Genomic DNA, 24,177 nt, shown 5'->3' with positions numbered 1-24,177 from the left:
CCTGACAAGCACATGTGCCTATGTGCAGTGTACACATATACAACAGATACATGAGTCTTTTTTTGTTTGCTTATTTCTGGTAGAAATAACACTTTGTTTTGTGGTTGTTTAATTGTTTTCTGGTCATGAGTGACTCTTTGTGACTGCATTTGGGGTTTTCTTGGCAAAGATATAGGAGTCTTTTGCTATTTCCTTCTCCAGTTCATTTTACAGACACGGAAACTGAGGTAAATAGAATTAAGTGGCTTGCACTGACAATTTGTTGGCTGATGGCCTATATTAGGTGAATATTTTGAAGTGATAGAATTACAGTTTCCTTCATAAAAATAAAATTTATTCATTGATTTTTAAAATTTTTTCTGGGTTTCTTCTCAGTTTCTGTGAGATGGTTAGGTCTCTCTTATATATGTTGACTGTCAGGTTGGAAGGTGGGGCAGGATCTAGATGGCACATTGGATAGAAGGTAGGGTCTGGAGTCAGAAAAACTTGAGTTTAAATCCAGAGTCAAATACTTTATAAACAGGGTGACCCTGGACAAGTCACTTAGTCTGTCGCAATTTCCTCAACTATAAATGAAGAAATGAAATATTTGGAAAGCACATAGTAGGCACTATATAATCTTTAGATATTACTATTATTATTATCAGTAGAGGTAGTGAAAATGGTAGTACTTCTATAGACTATATCTCTATCTATCTATCTATCTATCTAGTTCTGGACGGTGAGAATTGCTCCTACTAAACTCTGGAAACCAGTTTTGAATCCATATAAAGTCATATTTTTGAAGCCCTTTGCAATGGGCTAGTTTTGGCAGTGGAGATACTCTCTGAGCTGTAATTACTTACTATTGGTTTTGCTTTTAATTGTCCCCAATGGGAAAATTTCCCTCTGTCACCATTGGATCTAAATATATAACTCATGCTTCATTGTTTGCCCTTCAAACAGAAATCACTCAAGCTAATGCTAATGCTTAAATGCTTCCAGGGGCTATGGTTTCATTGATGAGGTGCTCCCCTCAAAGACTTGGCTTTGAATCCCTCTGTGACTTAGAAGAATCATCAGGGGTGGAAAATTCATCAATCTACAATCCTGCTGGTGATGAACCTTTCTGAATTCAACTAGTCTAGTCTTTAGACCATGTAGTTGGTCACTAGGCTTGTGCCTTAAGGAAATGGCAAACTATTCCAATATCTTTGTTAAGAAAACCCAAATGGGGACAAAAAGAGTTGGATATGACTGAAAAATGATTAAACAATCACAAAATAAAGTTGATTAGGTTCAACCAACTCAACCAGAAAAACAAAACAAAAAGACTTATATATCCATTGTATACTTGTATATTGTGTATATGCACATGTGTTTGTTAGTATTAATAGCAGCTAGAGACACAGTGGATAATGCAATGGAGCAGGACTCAGGAGGTTGGGTTTACTTGTGCATTTTAACTTGGTAGCGCCTGCTGGAGCTGGTATTTTGAAATTCAGTTACCTGGGAGAACCTATAGTCATCTCCATGTTACACTAAGACATTGGAATAGGACTAATGCTAACGTACAGGCAGTGGAATGATGAATCTTATTCTGTGTCTTCAATTAACAGTCAATATATTTCATTATCTACTGAAGAAAGAGCCCTGCTTTTAAAATAAAGTGATCTCAGTTCAAATGCTACTACTGAGACAAAAAGAAAGAGATAGAAATGTACGGAGGATGAAATAGAAAAAAAGAAAGAAGGAAGGGAGGAAAAAAGAAGGAAGAAAGGAGATAAAAGAGAAAGAAAAGAAGGAAAAAAGAGAAAGGAAGAATGGAAGAAAGAAGAAAGAGATAGAAATACAAAGAGGAAGTAATAAAAAGAAAGGAAAGAAGAGAAGAAAAATGGAAGGAAGAGAGAAAGGAGGAAAAAATAAGATAGGAAGGAATGAAGAAAGAAGGAGATAGAAATAAAGAAGGAAAGGAAGGAAGGAAGAAAGAAAGGAGATATAAGGAAGGGAGAAAAAGAAAAAAGGAAGGAATTAAGGCATAAAAAGAAGAAAATTAGTGATTGTGAAGAAGTAGGGAGGTGTATATGTATGTGTGTGTGTGAAATTTTTTTGTTAGCATTTTGCTAGACATTTATTTTTGGTAATGACAGTGCCGGTCCAGTTGCCAAGCTGAGATGGCTGGTCATGAAAACAGAGGAAGTAACATTTTTGGTTGTTAATTTAAGCCTCTGTAATTCGTCTAGTCAGAAAGTCCAGATATTTTTCCTTTTAGGGATTTTATCCCAGTTCTGGGTCAGGAACTCTGTGTTCATTGTCTCAATTAGTGCTTTCCTTCCGCAGCCTTTTAGCTTTTGTCAGTCTCTGGCTTGCTTAGCTTTTAACCTCCTTTGAATGTCAGATCCTACTGAGCCATTTGCCTTCATTTTGCATCAATTTTTTCACCATTACTGCCTTCATTTCAGCTAATTGCATTTAGTTAATTTGATGCCATTTATATGTACAGTGCCATTTACAGTCAAAGTATTTTAAGTTTTTAAAAACTACTTGTCTTAAGATTCAATGAAAAATGTCTCAGGACTGAAGGAGTCCAATTTTATCTAATTTCCTTGTCATTCTCATTAGGGCAAGGGGGAGGGGAAGGTGAGAGCAATAAAAGAAGAAGGTCTATTTGGCACATTTAATGACTCCATGTACCAGCTAAAAAAGGAAGAGTAAAACAGACCAATAATCCAGATCACACTGACCCATTCTACCAAAGCACCAACATGGAGGGGGTATGTTTTTTTTTTTTTTTTTTTTTTTTTTTTTAAATAAAGTCTCAATATATCAGCAAATTCCTACTCTGGGGATCCTTAGGGAAGCCATCACTTCTGAATAAGCAATATTTGGAAAAAACACCCAGTGTGTTGAAAATTTTTATCCAAGATGGAAAATTCTCACTTTTTTATGCTATCAGATAAGTGGAAGTCAAAGAAGAGATGAATTGGGGAAATGATAAAAAGGAACCAGTTTGTCTTATTAGCTTTTTTTCAACAAGGTGTGAAAGAGTTATTTATTTGGAGTCTGGAGGACATGATGGGTACTTTTTTTTGATGCCTTCTTTGTCTGTTCAGAAGAGAATGAAGTTAAATAAAGTCTTTCAAAACAGAACTAGCATATCAGACCATCTTGCCTCATCCTACTTCAAGGTCCGAGGAAGAGTTAAATATTGGGTGACTGAAGACTTTCCTCAGTTCTGAATAAAAGGAATGCTGTAGACACAGTATGCTTGTATTTCATTTGAAGAAGTCTCATGATACCCTTGTGGACAAGGTGGAGAGACATGGGCTAGGAAAGGACAGTTTATTGGATTTGGAATGAACTGAATTATTGGATCTTGAATATTGCATTTAATGAATGAATTGTTGTCAATCTGGAATGAGAACTCTACATAAACACCAGGGGATTCTTCCTCTTAGCCCTATTCTACTTAATATTGTTGTGACTTGGATAAAGGTGGGATCATCAAGATTATCCAATTTGCAAATAATGTGAAATAAGAAGAGGTTGTTTTTCTACATCTATGTATGGTTATATCATACAGATTATTTGGCACGGTGCCTAGCACATAGTGGGTATTATATAAATTCTAGTTGTTGTTATTTTATTATTATTACTTTCCTTAGATTATCTTGTATTTATTTTTCATATTATATATATATATATATATATATATATATTCACATGTAGGCAGGTGGTCTTCCACAAAAGAATGTAAGCTTTTTGAGGACAGGAATGTTTTCATTTTTATTTTTGTGTACTCAGGACCTGACATAGCAAGGGCTAGTCCATAAAAAGTGCATTGATTTTTGTCTCTGATTCTGGATCTCTATCTATTATACTTAAGGTAAAAAATTCAGGATCCCCAAACATTTTGGTAGGCTAATTTTGGTAGATTGTACTAACTCTAACAAGAAGGCATTTAATGGAAATTAATATAAAGCTTTTGAATTAAATTCAACTTCATAAATCTGAACAGAAACATGAAAAAAGAAATTGGGAAGGGGGGGGGGTGCACAGAGCAACTAGATGACACAATGGATGCACTGGTCCTGAAGGCAGGAGGAGCTGAGTTCAAATCTGTCACTTAATACTTATTAGCTGTCTGACCTGGATAATTCACTTAATCCCAACTGCTTCACAAAAAAAAAAAAAAAAAAAAAAAAAAAAAAAAGAAGAAAAGGAAGAAAGAAAGGGAAGGAGAGAAGGAAAAAGAAATAGCAATTATTTTTGGGAGGAGGCAAATTTCATAGTAGTTAATGGTAACATTGGGCACTCAGAAAAGTTAAAAGAAAAGAAACATTCTCCAGAACAAGGGAAGTTATAGTTCTACTGTATTTGGTTCTGATCTTAGAAGGACATTGGAAAAACTAGAGATTTTAAGATGAAGATATGAGAAATCAAGCCATCTCATAAGAAGAACATAGAACTTAGGAGGAGCATGATAGCTTGCTGGCTTCAAGTATTTGAAGAATTATTATGTGGAAGAGAGATTAAATTTGTTTTAGTTGGCTCGAGGGGGCAAGAGTAGGAGCTGTGAATAGATAGTTGTCAAGAAACAGATTTCAGCTAAATAAAAGAAAAACTTATTAACAATTAGAGCTCTTGAAAAATAGAATAGACTATATTGGAAAGTTGTAAATTCTTTGTCTCTGAAGGTCTTTAAGCTTTTGTAGTTTGGATGGCCAATTGAATGAGATATTATAGAGATGATTTTTGATTTTTTAATTTTAGCTTCAAAAATGATTAATTCATGTGCAGTTTTCTTGTGCTAAATGGCTTTTTGGGGAAGGGCATCACTCATAAGAGAAATAAAATCATAAATCTTTGCTCCTTGCCTTGAGTAAATTTTTATCTAAGAAGGAAAAAGACAAATAGGATATGCTGTCAGTGAAACCCCCATTTGCAAGGCTCTTGTCTCTGGACAAGACTTTCTAACTGAAAATTCAGAGAAAACAGTGCAGCCTTTCCCATCCCCCCAGAGACTTCTCTGGTTTAAAAAGGATCCTTGGTGAGAATGGACTTTACCGTGAACTCATGATTACCTGTGTGATCTTGAATAGGTCCCGTTTTGCTCGTCAATACACTCCACTTTAGTTCCACATGATTGTCATGTTCCCACTGACAGAATGTTTTATGAGATCCCCAGCCAAATCCACAGTTAAAACCATATGCCGAAAACTCTTCATTGGGCAGGGAGGAGAAAAAAAGAGAGACAGAAAAAGAGAGTTAATCATCCAATTTAGAATAAAATAGAGACCTCGATTAGTCTCTGGAAGGAAATTTTATATGAAGATTCATTTCTACTTGAATATTCTGGGAAGGCCACAAATATCAGTACTGCCAGGAACTTGAAACGCAGGGAAAATGTCAAATGTTTTCAAAATTTCATTTAGCTATTCTTTACTGGCTTTAAACAGATTAGAGATGGCAATGTCAAATTGGTTTTACATTAAAAAAATTAAAGATGGTATCTTTCAATGACATGTATAGTACCACTTGAAGCCTCTCCTTTCACAATATTTAATAGTCCTTGATGAAGGCTGAATCATATAGACTGAAATCCACAGATAAGAATGTTGAGAGGAGACTAGTCCACAGACTTAAAAATTCTGGATTTGTGGATTATTTTAAGGGTACAATTTTGGTATTTATCCAGATTTTAAACAATACTCTTTTAAAGTTTTCACACACTAAGACATTTCAGATGAAGTGCTTTTGAAGAAGTAGAATGTTTTATGCTCTTTATATAACAAATTTAAATAAAATGTTTTGTTGTTGTTTTATGGCTTGTAAAGAGTCCCCCCCCCACTTAAAATTCTTGATACCCTTAAAACCAGAAGTAAGTGAAACTACACATACATTTAAATCACCACCAGAAAATTTTCATCTTAAAAAAATTCTTCCTTTGGAATTTGTGGAGTACATTGATGGGCATCAACAATTTCCCCCATTTGTCTAGCAAGTCATTGCCCGATAATGCTCCTTCCCAGATATATAATGTTATAAGATTTTCTCATGATTCTCATCTTTAGAATTTTCATTTAATATTGTGAATACTTGGAAACAAATCCTATTGAATATTGGAAAATCTATGGCAACAATAAGCCTTTCTCCCAAATTCAAACTTAAACTAGATACAGCAACAGGCTATGGATTTCTCAATGCACTTTTTTGGTGGGGAGGGGGTTAAAGAAAATTAAACATTCAGAAACTAGAGTAACATCAGCAAATTTTATTGCCTTTAATTTACTTTAGACCGCCCACAAGATGGCAGCATTGAAATGGGAAGGGGAGAGAGACAAATAGGGCATCCGGCCAAATGAACTTAAAATAAACCTCACAACAAGTCTCGTGTACAGCAAGGGAAGTCTGGTATCTTAAGGCTTATGATGGTCAGAATGAGATCATATCTTGTTTTGAGCTTTAACTTCGCTCAGGTATTTTGCCGCTTTCTTTATCTATCCCCCACTCTGTTATCCCTCCTTACCAGTCTCCTCCTTTTACACTCTAATAACGGTATTTGGAATTTTAATGGAAAGATCTATTAAACAGATAAGGATGAAATTCTTTACATTTCTGGGATCCAAGGAACACTTGGAAACACTAACATTTGCTTCCAACTCATCAAATTCTAGAAGAAAGCTTCCTTTTGATGTACTTTCAAGCTGGAATAGAAAACATTCCTAATTCCAGTGACAATGTGACCTCTTCCAAAGGATGACACCAGAACTCCAAAGAAGTAAACTAGGAAACCAGATGATATATATAATTTGAGCATTATCAGCTCGTGGAAAAGGGCCATATTTCACAGTTCTAATGTCACTGGAGAGATATATTTCACGTCTAGGCTTTCATAACATGAAATAAGGTTTCTTAAAGCCTGAGAAAGGCTCTCCAAAATTTACCACACGTTTGCCTACCAAGATTAAATTATGTAGATGAAGGGTAGTAAATTGAAGTTTGAATGGTTAGGTAGCCTTGGATGTTGCAGTCTGATCATGTTGTAGTGTATTATTACATAACTACATGTTAGAAAAACGTTAATGGGAACATTTTATTTTTTCACTCCCAAAGATAGTTTATAATACATTCAATACAGGAATGCAATGAGGCATTTTACGTATAATTCAGATTGTGTTTCCTTTGCTAAAACCTTAACCATGTCTTTCAGGAGAGGAAACCACCACATCTGTGATTTAAACTAAAGGATTTCTACTGATGTCACAAACATACAAGTTTTGGTTGTTATTATTGCTGGGATTGTGGAATCTCTTTGCCTGGATGCCTTTTTTAAAGAAAGGCTTAGATTATCATCTGTTTAGGAAGTCATGGGTGTGGTCCTGTAATGGCTGGTCAATGGGAACTTCCAAGATTCCTCCCTGTCTGGCAGATTTAAGTTTTGATGAGAGCATGCTGTTGCAGTACATGCTTTTCTCCTACTTATTTATTTATTTTTTTTCTGTTGGTCATTGAACTGATAACTTGTGGCTAGTTTTTCATTCTATAAGAAATAGTGGAAGGAAGGCATTTTAGAGTGGTGAATAAATATAGTTTGTAGTTTCAAATTCTGGTCAGAGCGAGAAAAAAAAAAAAAGGGCATTAGAGGCACAAGATACCCATAAATGTAAACTAAACATTGGAATATTGACCCCTAAATCTTCAAAATACTATCCGGGTACAGTTCTCATTAAAGCAAATGGGAATAATGTGGTTAAATCCCTGCTCGACTCTTAAAAAATAGCAGGAAACAATATTGTGAACTTAAAACAAATTTATAGTCTCAGAGAGCAAGCACCAGCTGTACTTATAGAGCCAATCTTACTCACAGTTGAATCATTAATGGTGAATGTGCACGAGGATTTAATTTTAAAGTCTAGTATACAAAGTTTCTATTGAGTAGTTGAACATTCCCAACTCACAGGCTGGTCCTTGCCTTTCAAACAAGGGGAGGTGATGAGGGGCATGGAAATTGCAAGGACACTAACACACTTTGAGTTGCTATAGCAATATTAGGAGACACAGAAGCATATGAGGGAAAATATATTTAAAAAGATGGTAGATGTCCCAGCTGACTTGGCATATGATGTGCTTACTGAGTTTACTAACACTAGTCACAATTAGAATCCAGTTGGTTCCGTAGGACTATGGTAGAACTGGATTTAGATAGAGAGCTCTGATGAGTTCTGATTTCCCAAAGTTTATGAAAACTACTGAGAGGGACAAATACTTCCAGGTTCTTTGACATGCAAAGCACTAGGTAGACTGGCTGGAGAGAACCAGGTGGGCAAAATGAAACTCTCAATCATCTCAGAATCCATTTTGGTTTAAATCTGGCCTTCTCTTCTTAATGGCCATAGAAGGAGAAGTATAAAGAGGACATTACTGGGAAACAGATTTAAGTCTGATATTTATCAGAAAAAACTTCCTCATAATTGGAATCATTCAGAGGTTACCTGGGGAAGTGTTGTATTCTTCCTCAAAAACAGTCTTCAAAACTTGAAGAGCAGTGAGTTTTAAAGGGTCAATTTTAAAGGGAATTCTTATTAAACAGCCTTTGGGGTCCTTACCAATACTCAGATTCCATAGAAATGTACCATATGCTCCATGTTCAAGGGCGTAATTGAAATATAACAGTGATTTACCTTAATGTAACATTTTAGGGCTTATACAACACTTTCCTCATAACTAACTTATTGAGATAGGACAAGTATTATTTTTCTCAATTAACAGATGAGGAGGTTAAGTTTCTGAGGCAATAAATAATTTGTCTAAGTGGTTCAGTAGACAGAATTCTGGGCCTGGAATCAGGAAGATGTAAATACAAATTTGGCTTCAGACACCTAGTACTTATGTGATTTAGGGCAAGTCTTAATCATTATATACTTCAGTTTTGTCATCTGTAAAATGTAGATAATAATAACACCCAACTGCTAGGGTTGTTATGAAAATCAAATGAGATAATCATTGTAAAGTTTTTAATCATAGTGACTAGCACATAATAAGTGCTATATAAATGTTAGCTAACAGTAGTAATAGAAATAGTAGTAGTAGTAATAATAATAGTGGTAGTGGTGGTGGTAGGAGTAGTAGTAATAATAACAATAGCAGTAATAGTAGTAGTAGTAATAATAATAGAAATAGTAATAGTAGTAGTAGTAGTAGTAGTGGTAATAGTAGTAATAATAGTGGCAGTGGTAGTGGTGGTGGTAGTAGTAGTAGTAGTAGTAATAATAATAATAGAAATAGTAATAATAGTACTACTAGTAGTAGTGATAGCAAGTAGTAGTAGTGGTAAGAATGGTAGTAGTAATAGTAGTAATAATAAAGTAATAGTAGTAGTAGTGGTAGTAGTAATAATGGTAATAATAGTGAAAACAGTGGTAGTGGTAGTAGTAGTAATAACAGTGGTAACAGTAGTAGTAGTAACAGTGGTAGCAGTAGTAATGGTAGTAATAGTAGTAATAATATATTATATATTTAATATAATATATATAAATAATGTAATAGTAATAGCAGTAATAGTAGTAATAGTAGTGGTAGTAATAGTAGTAGTGGCAGTAGTAGTAATAGTTGTAGTAGTAAAGATAGTAATAGTAGTAATAATATATTATTATATATGTATAATATAATATATAATGTAATAGTAGTAATAATAATAATAGTAATAGTAGTGATAGTAATAGTAATAGTAGCTATAGTAGTAGTAGTAGTAACAATAGTCTGGGCCAAGAGCAGAACTCAGATCTTTTCAGTGCAAATCTGGTCTTCTGTCCTCAGTGAGATCAGAGATATCCTCAGTTCTTCTAACTCCACCAGACAACCAACTTCAGCTTCCACAGTAATTCATCAGCAGGGTGTGTGATGTGTCTCAACGTTTCCTCAACAGCAGGACACCATGGAGCTAGCCTGAGAGTGCCGGCTGGTTTAATTAGCACACTTCCTTAAAGGATGCTGCCTCTATTGAAACTGCAATAAACTAGAAAACAAGCATCTTGGAGGAAGCACTTTGCTGACATACTTTTATCGGCTTTGTTGCCCCTTTTCAATGATGGCTGTTGACTCAGCAGTCCCAAATCACCACTTGGATAGTAAATAAGCAGTGAATTAGGGAGTAGAAGATGAGATATAGGGTGCTGTCTTTTGTACACAGAGATGACCCTGCATATGTCAATACCAGCAGAATGTGATCTTTGAGGTAGTTTTTTATTTTTTTCTTCCCCTTCTTCCTACAGTGATGATCGGCTGATCTGAATTAAGTTGGGTGGGCACCCTTTGACTGTGCCTTTGGTGAGATAGCAGGCTTACTGTCTGTGGCCATGGAACAATGTTCCTTTATGTAAAACTAAAGAACCATGACCTTGACCTTAAGTTCAAACCAAATGAGTCAACCAATGCAGTTTTTTTCTTTTCTCTTTTGAAAAGCAGTTCTTAGAAATTCTTTATTACATGGAAAAAAAACTACTCCGTCTGGGAATTTCAAGTTGCCTTATCCCTCGTTCTTCTTTCTTTTCTTCTATTTATCTTTTGATTTGTTTTACAGTATTAATACCTGCTCTCCAAAAAATTCCTTACTCAGATGCTTCAGTATGGTGAGGAATTAACCACGTGCCCTTGAAGGCCATGTTAGTAATGCACAAGTGATGGCCAGGCCAGCTGAAGTAGAATAGCTTTGGGAATGGGGTGATGGGCTCAGAGACAGGTTATGTCTGTTGTCCGAGTACCACAGAAGGAAGCAAAATGGTACAGTGGAAATAACACTGGATTCACCACAGGACTTGAATCACTTGACTTCTTTAGTTCTCAGTTTCCTTCTTTGTAAAGTGAAGATCTAGAACTAGAAGGTCTTTTGCCATTCCATGACCTCTGATTAGTCTAGCTAAGTTCAGATAGGTTCCTCTCCAGAAATCCAGTCATGAAATAAAGAAAATTTTTGCTCACACTGGCGTCTGTTCACTGTCTAGAAGAAGAAGTACTGGGAGCTACATCAGTGGAGAGACTATCTAATCAGATGTATTAGCACAGCCAGGTGGGAGCATCTCTAGCAGAAGGTGGGGAAGAAGATAGAATAGGAAATTAAAGTGATAGCACAATTTCATTGCAGATTTGATAATTGTGCCAACTGAGTGGAAAACTGAAAGGAATGACTAAAGCATTGAAGGCAATTATCAAGACTTCATTTAATTGATCCTATTTATTTCTCCTATTCATGCACCTAATGGAATTCTGTTATATTTCCTATTTCCTTTCTCATTAGCTCCTGTAGTGAAGAGTTGGCTGTATTTTCTTAGTATTTCATATTACTACCCTACTTAAAGCCTGTGTTGACTACTAAGAGAATCATACAGATAGATATTCACTCAGAACAGATAGATATTCAACTCAGGAGAAGTAGGGATGAAGGGGCTCTCAGAAAGAAACTAAAAAATATAAGAATTCCCCCTGGTGGCTCTCCCTTACTTTTATTCTGAAATATTAAGACTAGTTTGGACTTGGAGGCTTCAAGGAGAATGTCAGTCAACCCCAACGCCCAACAGGGAGGTTTAGGGGTTAAGTTCAACTTCAGGAAGTTTGTTTTGCTGCCTAATCAGGTCAACAGTGACAGTGTTCCTTAAGGAAGCATACTAATTAAGCCAACCCTTTCTGCTTTCAGCTTGGCTTGACGGTGCCGGACTGTTGAGGAAACATTGATATACACCACATGCCCCGTTAATAAATTACTGTGCCGGCCATGGACGATTGTGCTTTAATAAAGGAAATGGGAGAAACTGAAAAACTGACCCGCTCACCTTAACCATAATGATTAACTTTAGAGTATTTAAAAACTGCTGCTTGCCAGCACTGATTGTTTTCCTTTGGTGTGTGTCTGTGAGGAAGAACTGCACAAAATACTTTAAAAAAAAAAAAAAGAAAAAAAGAAAAGAAAGGGGAAAAAAGGCCGTAACCTTAGAGTGTGGTTAAGCTCTGATAAATAGCCACCGAAAGACTTTTGGAGTCATTAGCTTTTCTATTAATACAAGGATGAGGAGGTGCTGCCCCGGGCTCCCTGGAGTGCTTCCCTTCCTGTACACGTTTATAGCGGTGGTTTCCTGCGCCCCGTTTTTGCGGGCCGCCCACCGGCCCACTGGAAATGTTACTGTAAGACTGCCAACTCTGCGGCAGGCAGAGCTGACAAACTTTGCCTCTCTTGGTTTTGCAGCATCTTGAGGAAAATAAACAGTCGGGCTGCTGCTGCCTGCGAGGCTCCCTCTCCCTGCAGTTTGCAAACATAGCCCATGTCCTAGACCACTGCGCTTAAACAAAGTATGTTAGTCAGTTCCTCTGGTGGAGAGCTGGGATTGTCACCATTTGGCAGGGGCTCATGGGCAAGGAAATCTCCGGCTCTGCTGCATGTACATGTGGATGAAAGGGGAGGAAAAACACATTTACGGTTTGGTGCTTGGAGACCAGATGCTGCTTCTCTCCTGTGGGGACTTTTAGGGGACGTCAGAGTGGAGAAGGGAGCCCTTCCTATGCCCTGCGGGGGCCTGGGAGCCCGCCATGCTGTAAACAGACAAGGCAAAGAGCGCCCTACCTGATTGTATGGTGCTTTCTATGACTGTCGGTTTCTCTGTGGTCAAGATGGTTGTACCGCCTGGAGGAGAGAGCACAAAGCAAGCAGTGAGCAGGGGAAACATCGCAGATGAGCGATGATATATTTAAATGCATTCAAATGACACATTGTGAGCATCTATACGTACTATGCGTGTAAGCTATTGGTGTATCTCCGTCCCTAGGTCTCTGTTCTTCTATTTCTGTCCCTGTCTTGCTTTTGCATACATATGCATGCACACAAGTCTCTACACTTCATTCAAATCCTAAATTTTAGCTTTCTGAAGTTCAACATATAAAGTCACCCACAAATAGGTCAGAATACACACTACACAGATTTTAGGGAGATCTGGGGTACGTTGAAAACAACAAGACAAAAATCAAAGAAGGAACAGAGTCAGAAGGATCTGGATTTGAATCCTGATTGCAATCTTGATCAGATATGTGACCCCTGGGAGAGTTACTTTCTGAATTAATAACTCATAAACTCCTTGCTGGCAGGCATGGTCTCATTGTTGTTTTTGTATCCTCAGTACTTAGCAGAGTGCCTGACACTTGAAAAATTTTTATTGATTGAGTCTTGGTTTCTTCTCTTATCCCAAGGATAATAATATTTAGACTATTTAACAGCATTATTGTGAGGAAAATGCTTTGTAAAGCTGAACTTGCTATACATATCAGCAAGTGATTAACTAAAACATCAACCATTATTTTTTCCACAGATTTCTTATAAAACCACAGTTCCATATGAGATTTTATAACAGGACTAATGACTTGAAATCCATAGAAGAAACGAGTCATGGAAGTAACATATAGTAGAAAGCGTTGATTTCTGGATGTCCTTGATAATTTGGGATTAAATTTGACCTAGTTTTCTCTACTTGGAAATGATCTCCAAGCATTTTAGCTCTTTGATCTGAATGATAGTTTTAGATTAGCTCCCTTTGCCTTGTTTTAAGAATGAAGGGGGTTCATGTTAGTTATCATAGTCTTTCTTTTCTGATGATAAAGTTTATTTTTTCTAAAGCCCAGTTCATGTCAAGTTGGATGATTACAGGGAAAAAAAAAGAGGAAAAATCTTTCTCATTGAGCTTAGAAATACAGCTGCCTACAGGAGAGAAGAAGTATTAAGTATATTGTAGGGGTTCAATCAATATTCAATAATGAAATTCCTGATCAAAGGACCAACTCTAACCAGGAGAAGGCTTCTTTTGGCTCTTCACTGGTCGATTTCTTTAGCTTTTACTTCTTTTTTCCTTTATTTACCCGACCCTTATATTCTCATTCTAGTCTTACAATTATGTAGCATTTTATGTAATACATACTGGTAGATATTTAAGAACAATATTTCTCTATTAGCATGCTTGTCAGCCACGTTAATTCACCTGTCATCTCACATGCAAAGTATTAGATAGACTGAGTGTATGCGTGTGTGTGTGAAAGAGAGAGAGAAAGGGAGAAGGAGAGAGAGAGAGAGAGAGAGAGACAGAGAGAGAGAGAGAGAGAGAGAGAATGAACAATGGTTGGGGGGGAGTCTTGAAATAGATGAATGGGCTAGGTAGGAGCCCCACCAGAAGACAGAAGTTATTATGACTCAGGATAAGTCTCTCACCTTATGTGCCTGGCACGTAGTATAGACTAAATAAATGCTTGTGGTTGTTACAGCTGATGATGACAATACCCTCCAGCTCCAGCTGGGCCCTAGTCCTACACACGGAGCTCCCACTGATATTCCATTTACACATGGAACAAGGAAGCATGGGACACATGTTACACATCCAGAGTGTGAATCAGACACGCCTGTGTCCTGCCCTTGGAATGTTCTTAAGAATTCTGAGATAATCAGCAGCAGTAACAAGTCATGCTCCAGCCTTCCCCCAGTAAACCTGCTGGATGTGCGGTCACCCATGAACAAAGCCTCGATGGAAAGAAAGAATTATATGTATTATGGGTTAAGGAGGTGAGTCTGTAATGGCAGAATTGGAGGTAGGCCAGGGAACATTAGCATTATGTTACCCGTGGCCCTATGGAATAAAGATTCAAGGTGAAAATTCACTTTAAAAAACTGATATGCATTATCAGTTTTACATGCGTGCTGTAAGTTGGGAGCCAAATTCTGCTTTCAGGTAGATACAGAGCACCAAAGTAAAAATCAGACTCCTGGTGCCTTTGAAGTCAATTGTATTATCTAATGACTCCAAAGGCATTTGCAAATGAGTTACTTCTGGGGTGAATTTCACCTTGGCAAGCATGTATGAAAGAGCAGAATTTGTCCTCATTTGCATGCATTTCATATAAATTCACCTGGAACTCGATGTATTCCTTAAGGAGTGGGCACTCTGCTATAAAACTCGTCCCCCCAACTCCATACAAATAGGTCAAGACAGGAACAGAAATGAAATCAACCTCAGCTGTGCAAAATAACTTTAAAAAAACTCTAATGAGAGCATTGATTAGGATGAATAGACCCTAATTTCTATGTTCCTGCCAATCAGTGTTAGAGTGAGAAGGATTTGATTTGGCTTCGTGACACTGAATATCCAAAGTTTGATGCGCCACACTGAAAGTCCTGTTGGAAGGGTTTAAAAGGGAGGTTCAGGATGATTCTTAGGTACAGGAGCCATGTGGTTTAGTTGGACAAGGGGGAAGTTGCATGGGTTAGATGACATTATCATTCCCAGTGAACATTTGCTTTTGGCAAGTATTTTTCCAAAAAGGGGAGAAAGGGCAGTTGAATAAAACAAAAGATGTTTTCAAATGACAACTTCATCTCAGCTTGTATATTAACAGACACTTGGGAGAGTGGGCATGAAGGAAGCCTTTGATGACTAGGGCAAAAGCACTTTCTTATATCTCCCCGCCTGCTGCCAGTAGAGCCGTGTTCGTACCCCAGGCACCAACATGTGTCCAGATGTTCTTACTGTTTTTATGAATGTACTTACAAAATCCTTGAGACCTGAAACAGCGATTACTGAAGGCAACATTTGGCCTTAATGGGGACTCAAAAAAAAAATACAGAGTGCACTTATTTATCTATTTCTACAAGGAGTAATTTAGACCACTACTGATCATATATGCTCTTGAATGGTTAAAGGGTTGCCAGTGTTTCCACTACAAATGCCCTATTTTCACTGTTTGCAACTGTATGCCCTACGCGATTTGCTCCAGGCTAACATACTTGCCTGATTTTATTCAAAGACTTTACTTTCAATTGGTTCAGTCATGAATGAATGTGAAAGCAAGGAGGTTAGTTATTCTGATATCAACAGTAAAACTGAAGTTTTGTTTCTAATCAATACCAACTGACCACTTTAGTGGGTTATAAAGAAGAGAGCTGCTATATGATGGGAATATACAATGACTGCTGCAGTCAGGTCTTTTTATGAGGAATTTTGATATAGATATAGGCTTTGCTACAACAAAAGTCTGCTATCTGTAGTATAATGTTTACAGGAAATTATGAAAAACTGTAGAATGCTGTTTATAAAAATGGTACTCTGCTTTTGCATCTGCTTGAGGGTTTTCTATGGGACATTTTAAATAGAAAACAATTATTACTACTCTAACATTAATAAAGCCTTTTCTATAGTTTATGGACATAGGCAATAAATGGGATATACAGAATTTTTTATTGGGATATACAGATTTCATTAACAGCACGCTCAAGAGATGACTAGTATAGAAATTAGGAGGGTGGTAACACTACTCGGTTTAGTTTTTTAAACCTTTCTAATTCCCTTTATAGCTCTCGATTTCCTTTTCCCCCTCATTCTAGCTCCAGCATGGGATTCTTCCTTATCGCTTTATTAGTGAAAAAAAAAAACAGAGGGAGAGATTATGAAGTCATTGGCAAGGTGCTTTAGGAAATATATTATGAGATCTTGGAAAAACAATTTAGCCAACAACACGGACCCATCCTGACACTCCCCATACTGTGGCCTTCAATATAGTCAGTGGAAATTACTTATGTGGGTTTTCTACATCCCTGCTGTGTAAAGATGCAAACCTTTATATAAGCATTCATATTTAATCTCTGAGGTTTGGGATTCTCAAAATGAGATTCAGCTGATATGTGAAACTGCATTATGACCTGGGCAGTATTAAAAACCCCATGGTATCTTTTGTAGCAATAGGGTGAAAACCCTAGTGCCTTGGACAACTCCCAAATAGTGTAATCATGTTTCCCCACTTGCCTAATATTTCCTCTGCTATTCCAACTAGACTGAGAAGTTCAATCTCTCTCTCTCTTTCTCTCCCCCACCCCTTACATAGAATATAATTAGGTGATACTTTGTATTACTAAGTAACTGCACTTAGTACAGGTAGGTTGTAAACTTGACAGTGAAGGGAATACATCATTTGTAAATTGGGATATAAATTTTTTAGCATCCCTCTACCTGAAAGACCTTATTTAAAAAACAGAAAACCCTAATATTAGTCATACTTCAATATATCATTCCCCCCCTTTTTAGAGGATTAGGTAAGCTGGATAATGAATCTATATGTTATAGAAAATTCTTAAATTTTGAATTCATTGGAAGATGAAACTAAACATTCTGAAGTTCTGTATGTGTATGTGTCTTTTACTCTGGAGAGAGGAGCACAGTATATCTATGGATAAATTCCTATTGGAGTAAGTGAAACTGTTTGAAAATATTATAGTAGGTTTTAAAAACAAATTCTTGATAGGTGATTTGAGAAATATAACGTAAATTACTGATAAAGTTTGTTACCATCAATGTTATAAAATGGGGTTTTGATGCCCTTCTACTAATGGAATATTAGATATTAGTTGGAGATGACCATGATATGAGCTAATTGGTGTTGCAATGAAATGAAGATGGTTTCTGCACCTGTCAGTTGGAAGTCATCACCTGTTCCACTGTGACAGTTGGCCTGGTCATCATCACATTCATCCACTGGATTCCCATTAGGAGTGGTTGGTCCAGCTGTAGGTGCTGAAATAAGACCCAAGGGTTATGATCTGATATGACTAAAATGTGTCTTTCAGCCTATAACAGTTCAACTTGCCAATATTTGGGAAGAAAACTCTAGTCTGGTGATTAATATAAAATATATCTTGTTTTTCCAATTTGATTCTTCCTCTCAAGGCATCATGGAATGCTTAGTTTGAGTATCCAATCTATATCTGTACTGAGTTAGCAAATAGGAATTGGATCAATTATATTCTCCATAGACATTTCCTTATTACAGAAGTTTCAATTCTTACTAGTTATTCATACATAGGAATTAAGAACATCAAGGAGACATATTTTGACTGATTTTTTTTCCTGATTCATTTTGAGGTACTGGAGAAACTCTTGTCATGACTGGATTCACATAATTCACATTTTATAAATTTATTCAATACTCAACATAATTTTCCTTTTCCCAAATGGCTTCCCCATGCTCCCAATTAACTCTATTCCCCCCTAAAAAATTTATGAACTTTTCCCTAAGAAAGCCTTTTCACATATTTTATAATAATACATAATCTCTCTATTTGGACCAGGTACCCAGGTACATAAGAGGAGTCATCTTAAGGTATTTTGGAATCATTTGGGGGGGCTAATTTCCATAGAACTATATTCCAAGGTTGGTAGGTATCCTCATATCTTTGAGTTTGCAGTTGAAAGATAGCTAACAAGCAAAAATTCCTTTAAATTTAGTTCAGCACATTTTTCCCCCCAGCCTGTTATTCATTTTTTCAGTCTGTTTAATATTTTACAGTTTCCAGTATTACATTTCACTTTACAAGACTTGAGATATTGTACATTTTCATTGAAGTTTGAAAGCCAGACAAGCTGTAGCCAAAGGGGGTGGGGAGGGGATCTGTTCTCTCACAGCTTCTGGCCAGTGGAAATGTTCTGGTAACTGCTGCCTTCCCAATAAAAATCTGACACTGTTTGTTATTGTGATTAAGTACTTTGCAGAGTAATGACAAATGGAGTTAAACTCCAGCTTCCTCCAATCTCCAAACATATACACCAACAATTTCGTTCACTTAACATCCAACCAACATTTACGGATCTCTCATTATGCGCAAGGCTCTATGCTAAGAACTCAGGGGGATTGAAAGATGAAAAAGGCCTGGTTCCTACCCACAGGAAAAGATAAAATATAGATAATGCATACACTATTTACTACTTCATTTCAGTCATGTTCTTCTCTGGGGTATCATTGAGTCAATATAATCAACACAGGAAAGCCCTTGATAATTCCATATTTCCATGATGCTATTCTACTGTGTTAGAACTGCTGCCCATTAAATATTTTAGACACTGTTTATCCCTCTCTCTAGTTTATGTCAACACCCTGGCTCTCATGAATACTCATAGGGGGTGTGGTTCGAATTCTGATGGGAGAGGAACTCCCTTGGTTGCATTAAGACCTCAGTGAGGAAGTATAGAAGATTAAACTAATTTGCTACCTGACCAAATGCAGTCATGGACCATTCTCCTGTTCTTTTTGCATGAATTTGATTTTCTCCCAAAGATTTAAAGTTAGGGACAAAGTTTATATTACTCTTCTATTCTCTGAGTTAATAGTATATAGCTGGTGCTAAACAAATGCTTGTGGACTGATTTACAAGAAACAAGATCTAATTTACATGGGATTCAATTAAACTAGTAAACATTGAGTGAATTGGGTTTGAATTGACATGAGCAAGACTTGATTTCTCTAAGTCTCAGTTTCCTTCTCCATAAAATGAGCAAGATGGATTAATCTTTAAGGTCAAGGACAGTCTAAGAGTCTAAGAGTCTAAGCGTTTCAAGTGCCTATTATATGTAAAGTAGCATTCATAAAGATGAAATAAATACAATCTCTGTCCATAAAAAACTTACAATCTAATAGGGGGCTTGTGACGTGTACCAAAATACTTCTGCTGCAAGGAAGAAAAAAAAAAAAACCATACCAGAGATATAGACATGGAGCTGTAAGAAATGTAAGCAGAGCATTATTATCTTTCCTGAATGGCAGGAATAGCAATGGACTGGGTGTTGTTCATGCTTAAAGAGGCCCAATGACATCAGGAGAATGGTGCCTTGGCTTGCAAGTAAATTGGATTTAAGTGAGGTAGGACTGTGCAAAGTCATCAGGCAAGTGGCAAGATATAGATCAGGACTACTGGCAATGGTCCCAGATACAATGAAAGACCTTGACTTTTTTAAGCTAAAATCTTCCTCAGGTCTCACTTTGTCTAAAGCAACACCTATTCAGTACTTAAATGTGAGGGAAAAATTGAAGCAAAAGAGCCTAGTTTGCCTTCATAGTAAAATCAATATGGAAGAAAAAGAGAAGAAGGCAGTATAGGGGAAGGCTTCATGTGCTAACAATTTTGATTTTTCTTCTTCCTCTCTCTTTGTCTGTCTCTATGTCTTTATATGTAAAAATATCTACGTGTGTATATATACAAATATAAATGCTCATACACACATGTATGTAGACACGTCTATACATGTGTACATATACATACACACATGAATACTATACACATACAGATGACATATATGTGTATACATAAAGCATATATTCATAAAAAGGATTTTAGAAGTTCATTTAATCCAACTCTCCCATTTTATAGAATTGGGATCTGAGGCTCTAAAGTGAATTTCCCTATCTTGTGAGTTCTTGGAACTTCAACAGCAAATCCTATGACCAACATACTTCATGCTGGAAAACTACCACAGAATTCAATCTTTCCATCCATTGCATTCACCTCAATTGCCAAATCAGCTTTCCTTTCCAGAATCAGGGATGAAGAATTATATCATAACAGCAGAACCACTTACCCAATGAACTCTATTCCTTATTACTTTTGGTGTATAAATCCACCTCCAATCCAATTTGCCTAATCCCAGCATATTCTCAAACCTACAAAACCTGTATTCTAGCTAAAATCCCTTAGACACGGTTAATTGAGATCTGTGTTGAAAGCATTACGATAATACAGTAGCCTGGGGTGATGCTACAAATATAGGAACATAGCTACAATGTTAAAAAGGGAGATAATGGACTTGTTTTAAATAAATCCATAGAAAAGTTGCTATGAATTATTCAGTAGTAGTGAATTGATGGAACCAAGCACATGTATATTTTTATGGTGTTTAATTTGCCCAGGAATGTAATTATATTTGATTAGCTCAAGAACCAAATACTTTTGGAAACCAAAAGAAAGAAGTATTTTTAAAAAAGGCATTCTTCAGGAATCGTCCGAATATAGGTTTAATAGTTTAATGTCTGGTTGCTGACATGTTAGTATTAGTCATAATAAATAGAAATGCTAGCAAAAACCATTCTCCTCAGTTAATTTTGAGTTAAACTTTCGAGTTTATGAATTGGTCAGTCTTGAGGTGACTCTGTAGTTGGACTGTGCATAGATTAAAAAGTCATAGGGTAGTTAAATGAATCAAACTAATACTTATACAGCAAGAAACCATCATTCTATTTTGCACCATTTTCATCAGAAACCATTGTATTTTATTAGTAAAAATGTGATCAGATCCTATTACATAGACTTTATCTTAACTTTGCTTGGCCCCACTGTCTCCCAACTGATGATGATGATGATAATAATAATAATAATAATAATAATAATAATAACAACAATAACAATAACAACATTATACAGCATCTTTATAAAGATGCAAGGTATACATTTTCACTTCTATTTCTCCATGAGAACCACAAAAACTCAGAGTTGGAGAAGACCTGAGAGGTTACTGCACTTGACCAAGAACTCCTTTGACAATATTTCCAATCATTGTTCATTCACTGAAAATTCATTGCCTAATTCTAATTTAACTCTGTGTGAAAGCTTCCAGTGACAAGAAAACCTACTGCACCGAAGACATCTAATCCTATTTCTGGATAGTACTCATTGTCAGGGAATTCTCTTTAATGTTTAAAATAGCTTTCTCTGTAATTCTACTTACTGTCCTTAGTTCTCTTTTTTGGAAGAGATAGAACAAGTCCAATCCCTTTTCCAAGTGACAGTCTTTTAAATACCAAAGACTACTATAATGGATTCCCTAAGTATGCTCTTCTTTAGGCTAAACATCTCCATTATCTTAAACCAGTCTTCATGTGTTATGGATTTTAGTTCTCTTCACCATCACTGTCATTCTAGTTACTCTTTTCTGGACCTCTTCCAACTATCCAGTGCTTTTCCTAAACTAAATATAATATTCCATAAATGATACAACTAGAGCAGAGAACAACTAAATCATCCACCTCCTTCTGAATATCCTTCCTGCTTCTACAGATGCAGCCCAAGATAATTTATTAACATTTTTGATTACTCTGTTATATTAGGGACTCATGCTTTTGTAATTATATATAATTCTGGTAGTATTCTAGTGGATAAATGGCTTTCCTGGACCTTTGTACAGCAATGGCTGTCACAGAAATATGGCAACACCATCACTCTTTGATGAGAAAAGGTGATGGTTGGTGTAAGCTCCAGTGGGAACACATGAAAACATGAAAAGGAAAAAACAAACCCAACCAAGTAGAACTCTGAAAAATGTAGTTCATTACCTTCAACTTCACAACCCAGCAACTCCATTCTTAGCCCTAGTCCTCCATGAGTGGCTCTCTCCGGATAGATCCTAATAAATCGGGTGGATAGAGGAGGGAAAGTTCGAAGCTCAGGTGTATCATAGTTGTTGTTACCCTCGAAGGACTGTGAAATATGAAAAAGATGATTTATTAGGACAGTGCTCCCTATGAACAAAGAATGTGTCTCCCTGTCCCCTCCCAAGTCCCCTTCCATCCTAAGTCTCTGTTATTTAAGTTAAGAAGGAGCTGAATTGTCTTAATGATTATACAGATGCCATTTTTTTTTTAAAAGAAGAAGGGACAAATAGATAAACTTTTGCTAAAAAGCAAAATTATTTTCCTTCAGTGAGGTTATGTCAGAATCTAAGGATTTAATAAGACAAGTTTCTAAATGATTCTCTAAGGTGTGATTTGATGGAGTAATATTTTTACCATTTCCTGAAGGGTATGTGTGTGTGTGTGTGTGTGTGTGTGTGTGTGTGTGTGTGTGTGAAGTCAACTGAGAACTTGCCATTTTTTACAAGCTTATCATAAATATATAATTTAATTAAATATGACTGTTTGATTTTCCCAAAATGAGTGAGGTCCCCAGTTTGGAAAAACAAAAACAAAAAAACAAACACTTGTCTTCTCAAAGAGATAGAAATTACATTCCAGGAGTTGGAACTGGTCAATTTTATCTAACAAAATTGCTTTTTATTCCAGAACTGCCTACCCATTGAAATGGGTATTTATTTAGGAAATGACTACCCACTTCAGCCATTTGAAGATAAAAGATTTTCTCATCTTAGGGAAAGTGGCAAGTGACCCAACTGGCAACATTTTCAAATTCATATTATGAAGAAATCACAACATGAATCTAAATTTCCTTTGAAGTGGATTCCTGACAACTAGATATCTTTTCTTTGAGAAATAATGCATTGGGACACAGACCATCCTCTGTATTTCTGAGTCAGCACCTTCATTACCCCATCCTCACTGACAGCAAGGAAAAATTAGAATAATATGTTTTTAAATTAGAGAGAACTTTTAACTTAACCTCTTTTTCCCCTCATTATGGGAAATAAGGACCAAAGATGTTAATTGATTGATAAGATCACATGCCATCAAATATAAAACTCCTAAAGTTTTATCTCATTTGAAAGTACCAAATCTGATCAATAGGTCAGAATGCAGTGCTCTCTAGTACAAGAGCTACACCTTTCTAAAGAATGGTTTTGACTTGGTTGGTAAATGACCACTACATTACTAGTAACCTAGAGTGTCACCATATCATGTTAAATCCTAATAATCTCACTAAGAAATTATAAATAAAATGAAGCTATTTGTCATCTGGTGGGGACAAGGGCATGAGAATAAAGAGACCATACAAGCCACAGAAAGAGGTAGCTGTCAGTTCCAAAAACAAATACTGCCTCCACTCTGGCCATTTTCCTCCTAGGACTCTTGCCCTTGGAAACATTCTAGTTTTAAAAAGGTAAGCTTGCCCAGAAATAGGCCTCCTCCATTTTTTAGCCATCTCTAAACCACACTGCCATGTGCTTTGCCCATGTTCCTTCCCTCCAGCTCTCCCTTATGTATTGTTTCCTCTCATTAAAATGTCAGCTTCTCGAGGGCAAGAGCTGTTTTGTTTACTTGTATTTGTATTGCCAGCCCTTATCAGAGTAGGCATATCTCATTTAATAGTGCTCTGCTTGACACATAGTATGCATTTAATAAATGCTTTGTCTGCCTATATCTATGAGCTATATATTCAAAAAGGCATTAACCTGCAAAGAGAAGATACCAATAATCAAAAAATATTTTGGGCAACCCCTAAATTTCCCATCATTTCAAAAACAGTGGATATGATACTAATGAACCTGTATTCCTCAGACAAAACTGAAAAATTCATAGGTAATGGGTTTTTAACTCTCACTATTATTAGGCTCTAATTAATTTGTTGTCAGTAAGGAGCTAATTATCCCAAAGATTATATTATTACATAGAAATGCTTTGTATACATTA

At 36.4% G+C, this 24,177-nt stretch overlaps 1 protein-coding gene across 7 annotated transcripts in view; it reads right to left on the bottom strand.

Annotated features, from left to right (window-relative positions):
• NRP1 (neuropilin 1) overlaps positions 1 to 24,177 on the bottom strand; it is a 176,149-nt gene that overhangs the window by 10,655 nt on the left and 141,317 nt on the right. For 3 of the 7 annotated variants that reach the window (XM_031939716.1, XM_012551217.3, XM_012551218.3), the window contains exons 11-14: positions 22,150 to 22,294; positions 17,463 to 17,567; positions 12,593 to 12,652; positions 5,064 to 5,201 (exon numbers count right to left, since the gene is read on the bottom strand). In XM_031939716.1, the coding sequence (XP_031795576.1) occupies positions 5,064 to 5,201; positions 12,593 to 12,652; positions 17,463 to 17,567; positions 22,150 to 22,294 (448 nt within the window). The remainder of the gene's footprint in view (positions 1 to 5,063; positions 5,202 to 12,592; positions 12,653 to 17,462; positions 17,568 to 22,149; positions 22,295 to 24,177) is intronic. The other 4 variants (XM_023505042.2, XM_023505043.2, XM_031939718.1 and 1 more) reach the window with 3 other exon arrangements.

The sequence above is a fragment of the Sarcophilus harrisii genome, chromosome 5 (assembly GCF_902635505.1).
Source record: "Sarcophilus harrisii chromosome 5, mSarHar1.11, whole genome shotgun sequence".
Classification (NCBI taxonomy): Eukaryota; Metazoa; Chordata; class Mammalia; order Dasyuromorphia; family Dasyuridae; genus Sarcophilus; species Sarcophilus harrisii.
This window is presented reverse-complemented; position numbering and strand designations above follow the sequence as displayed.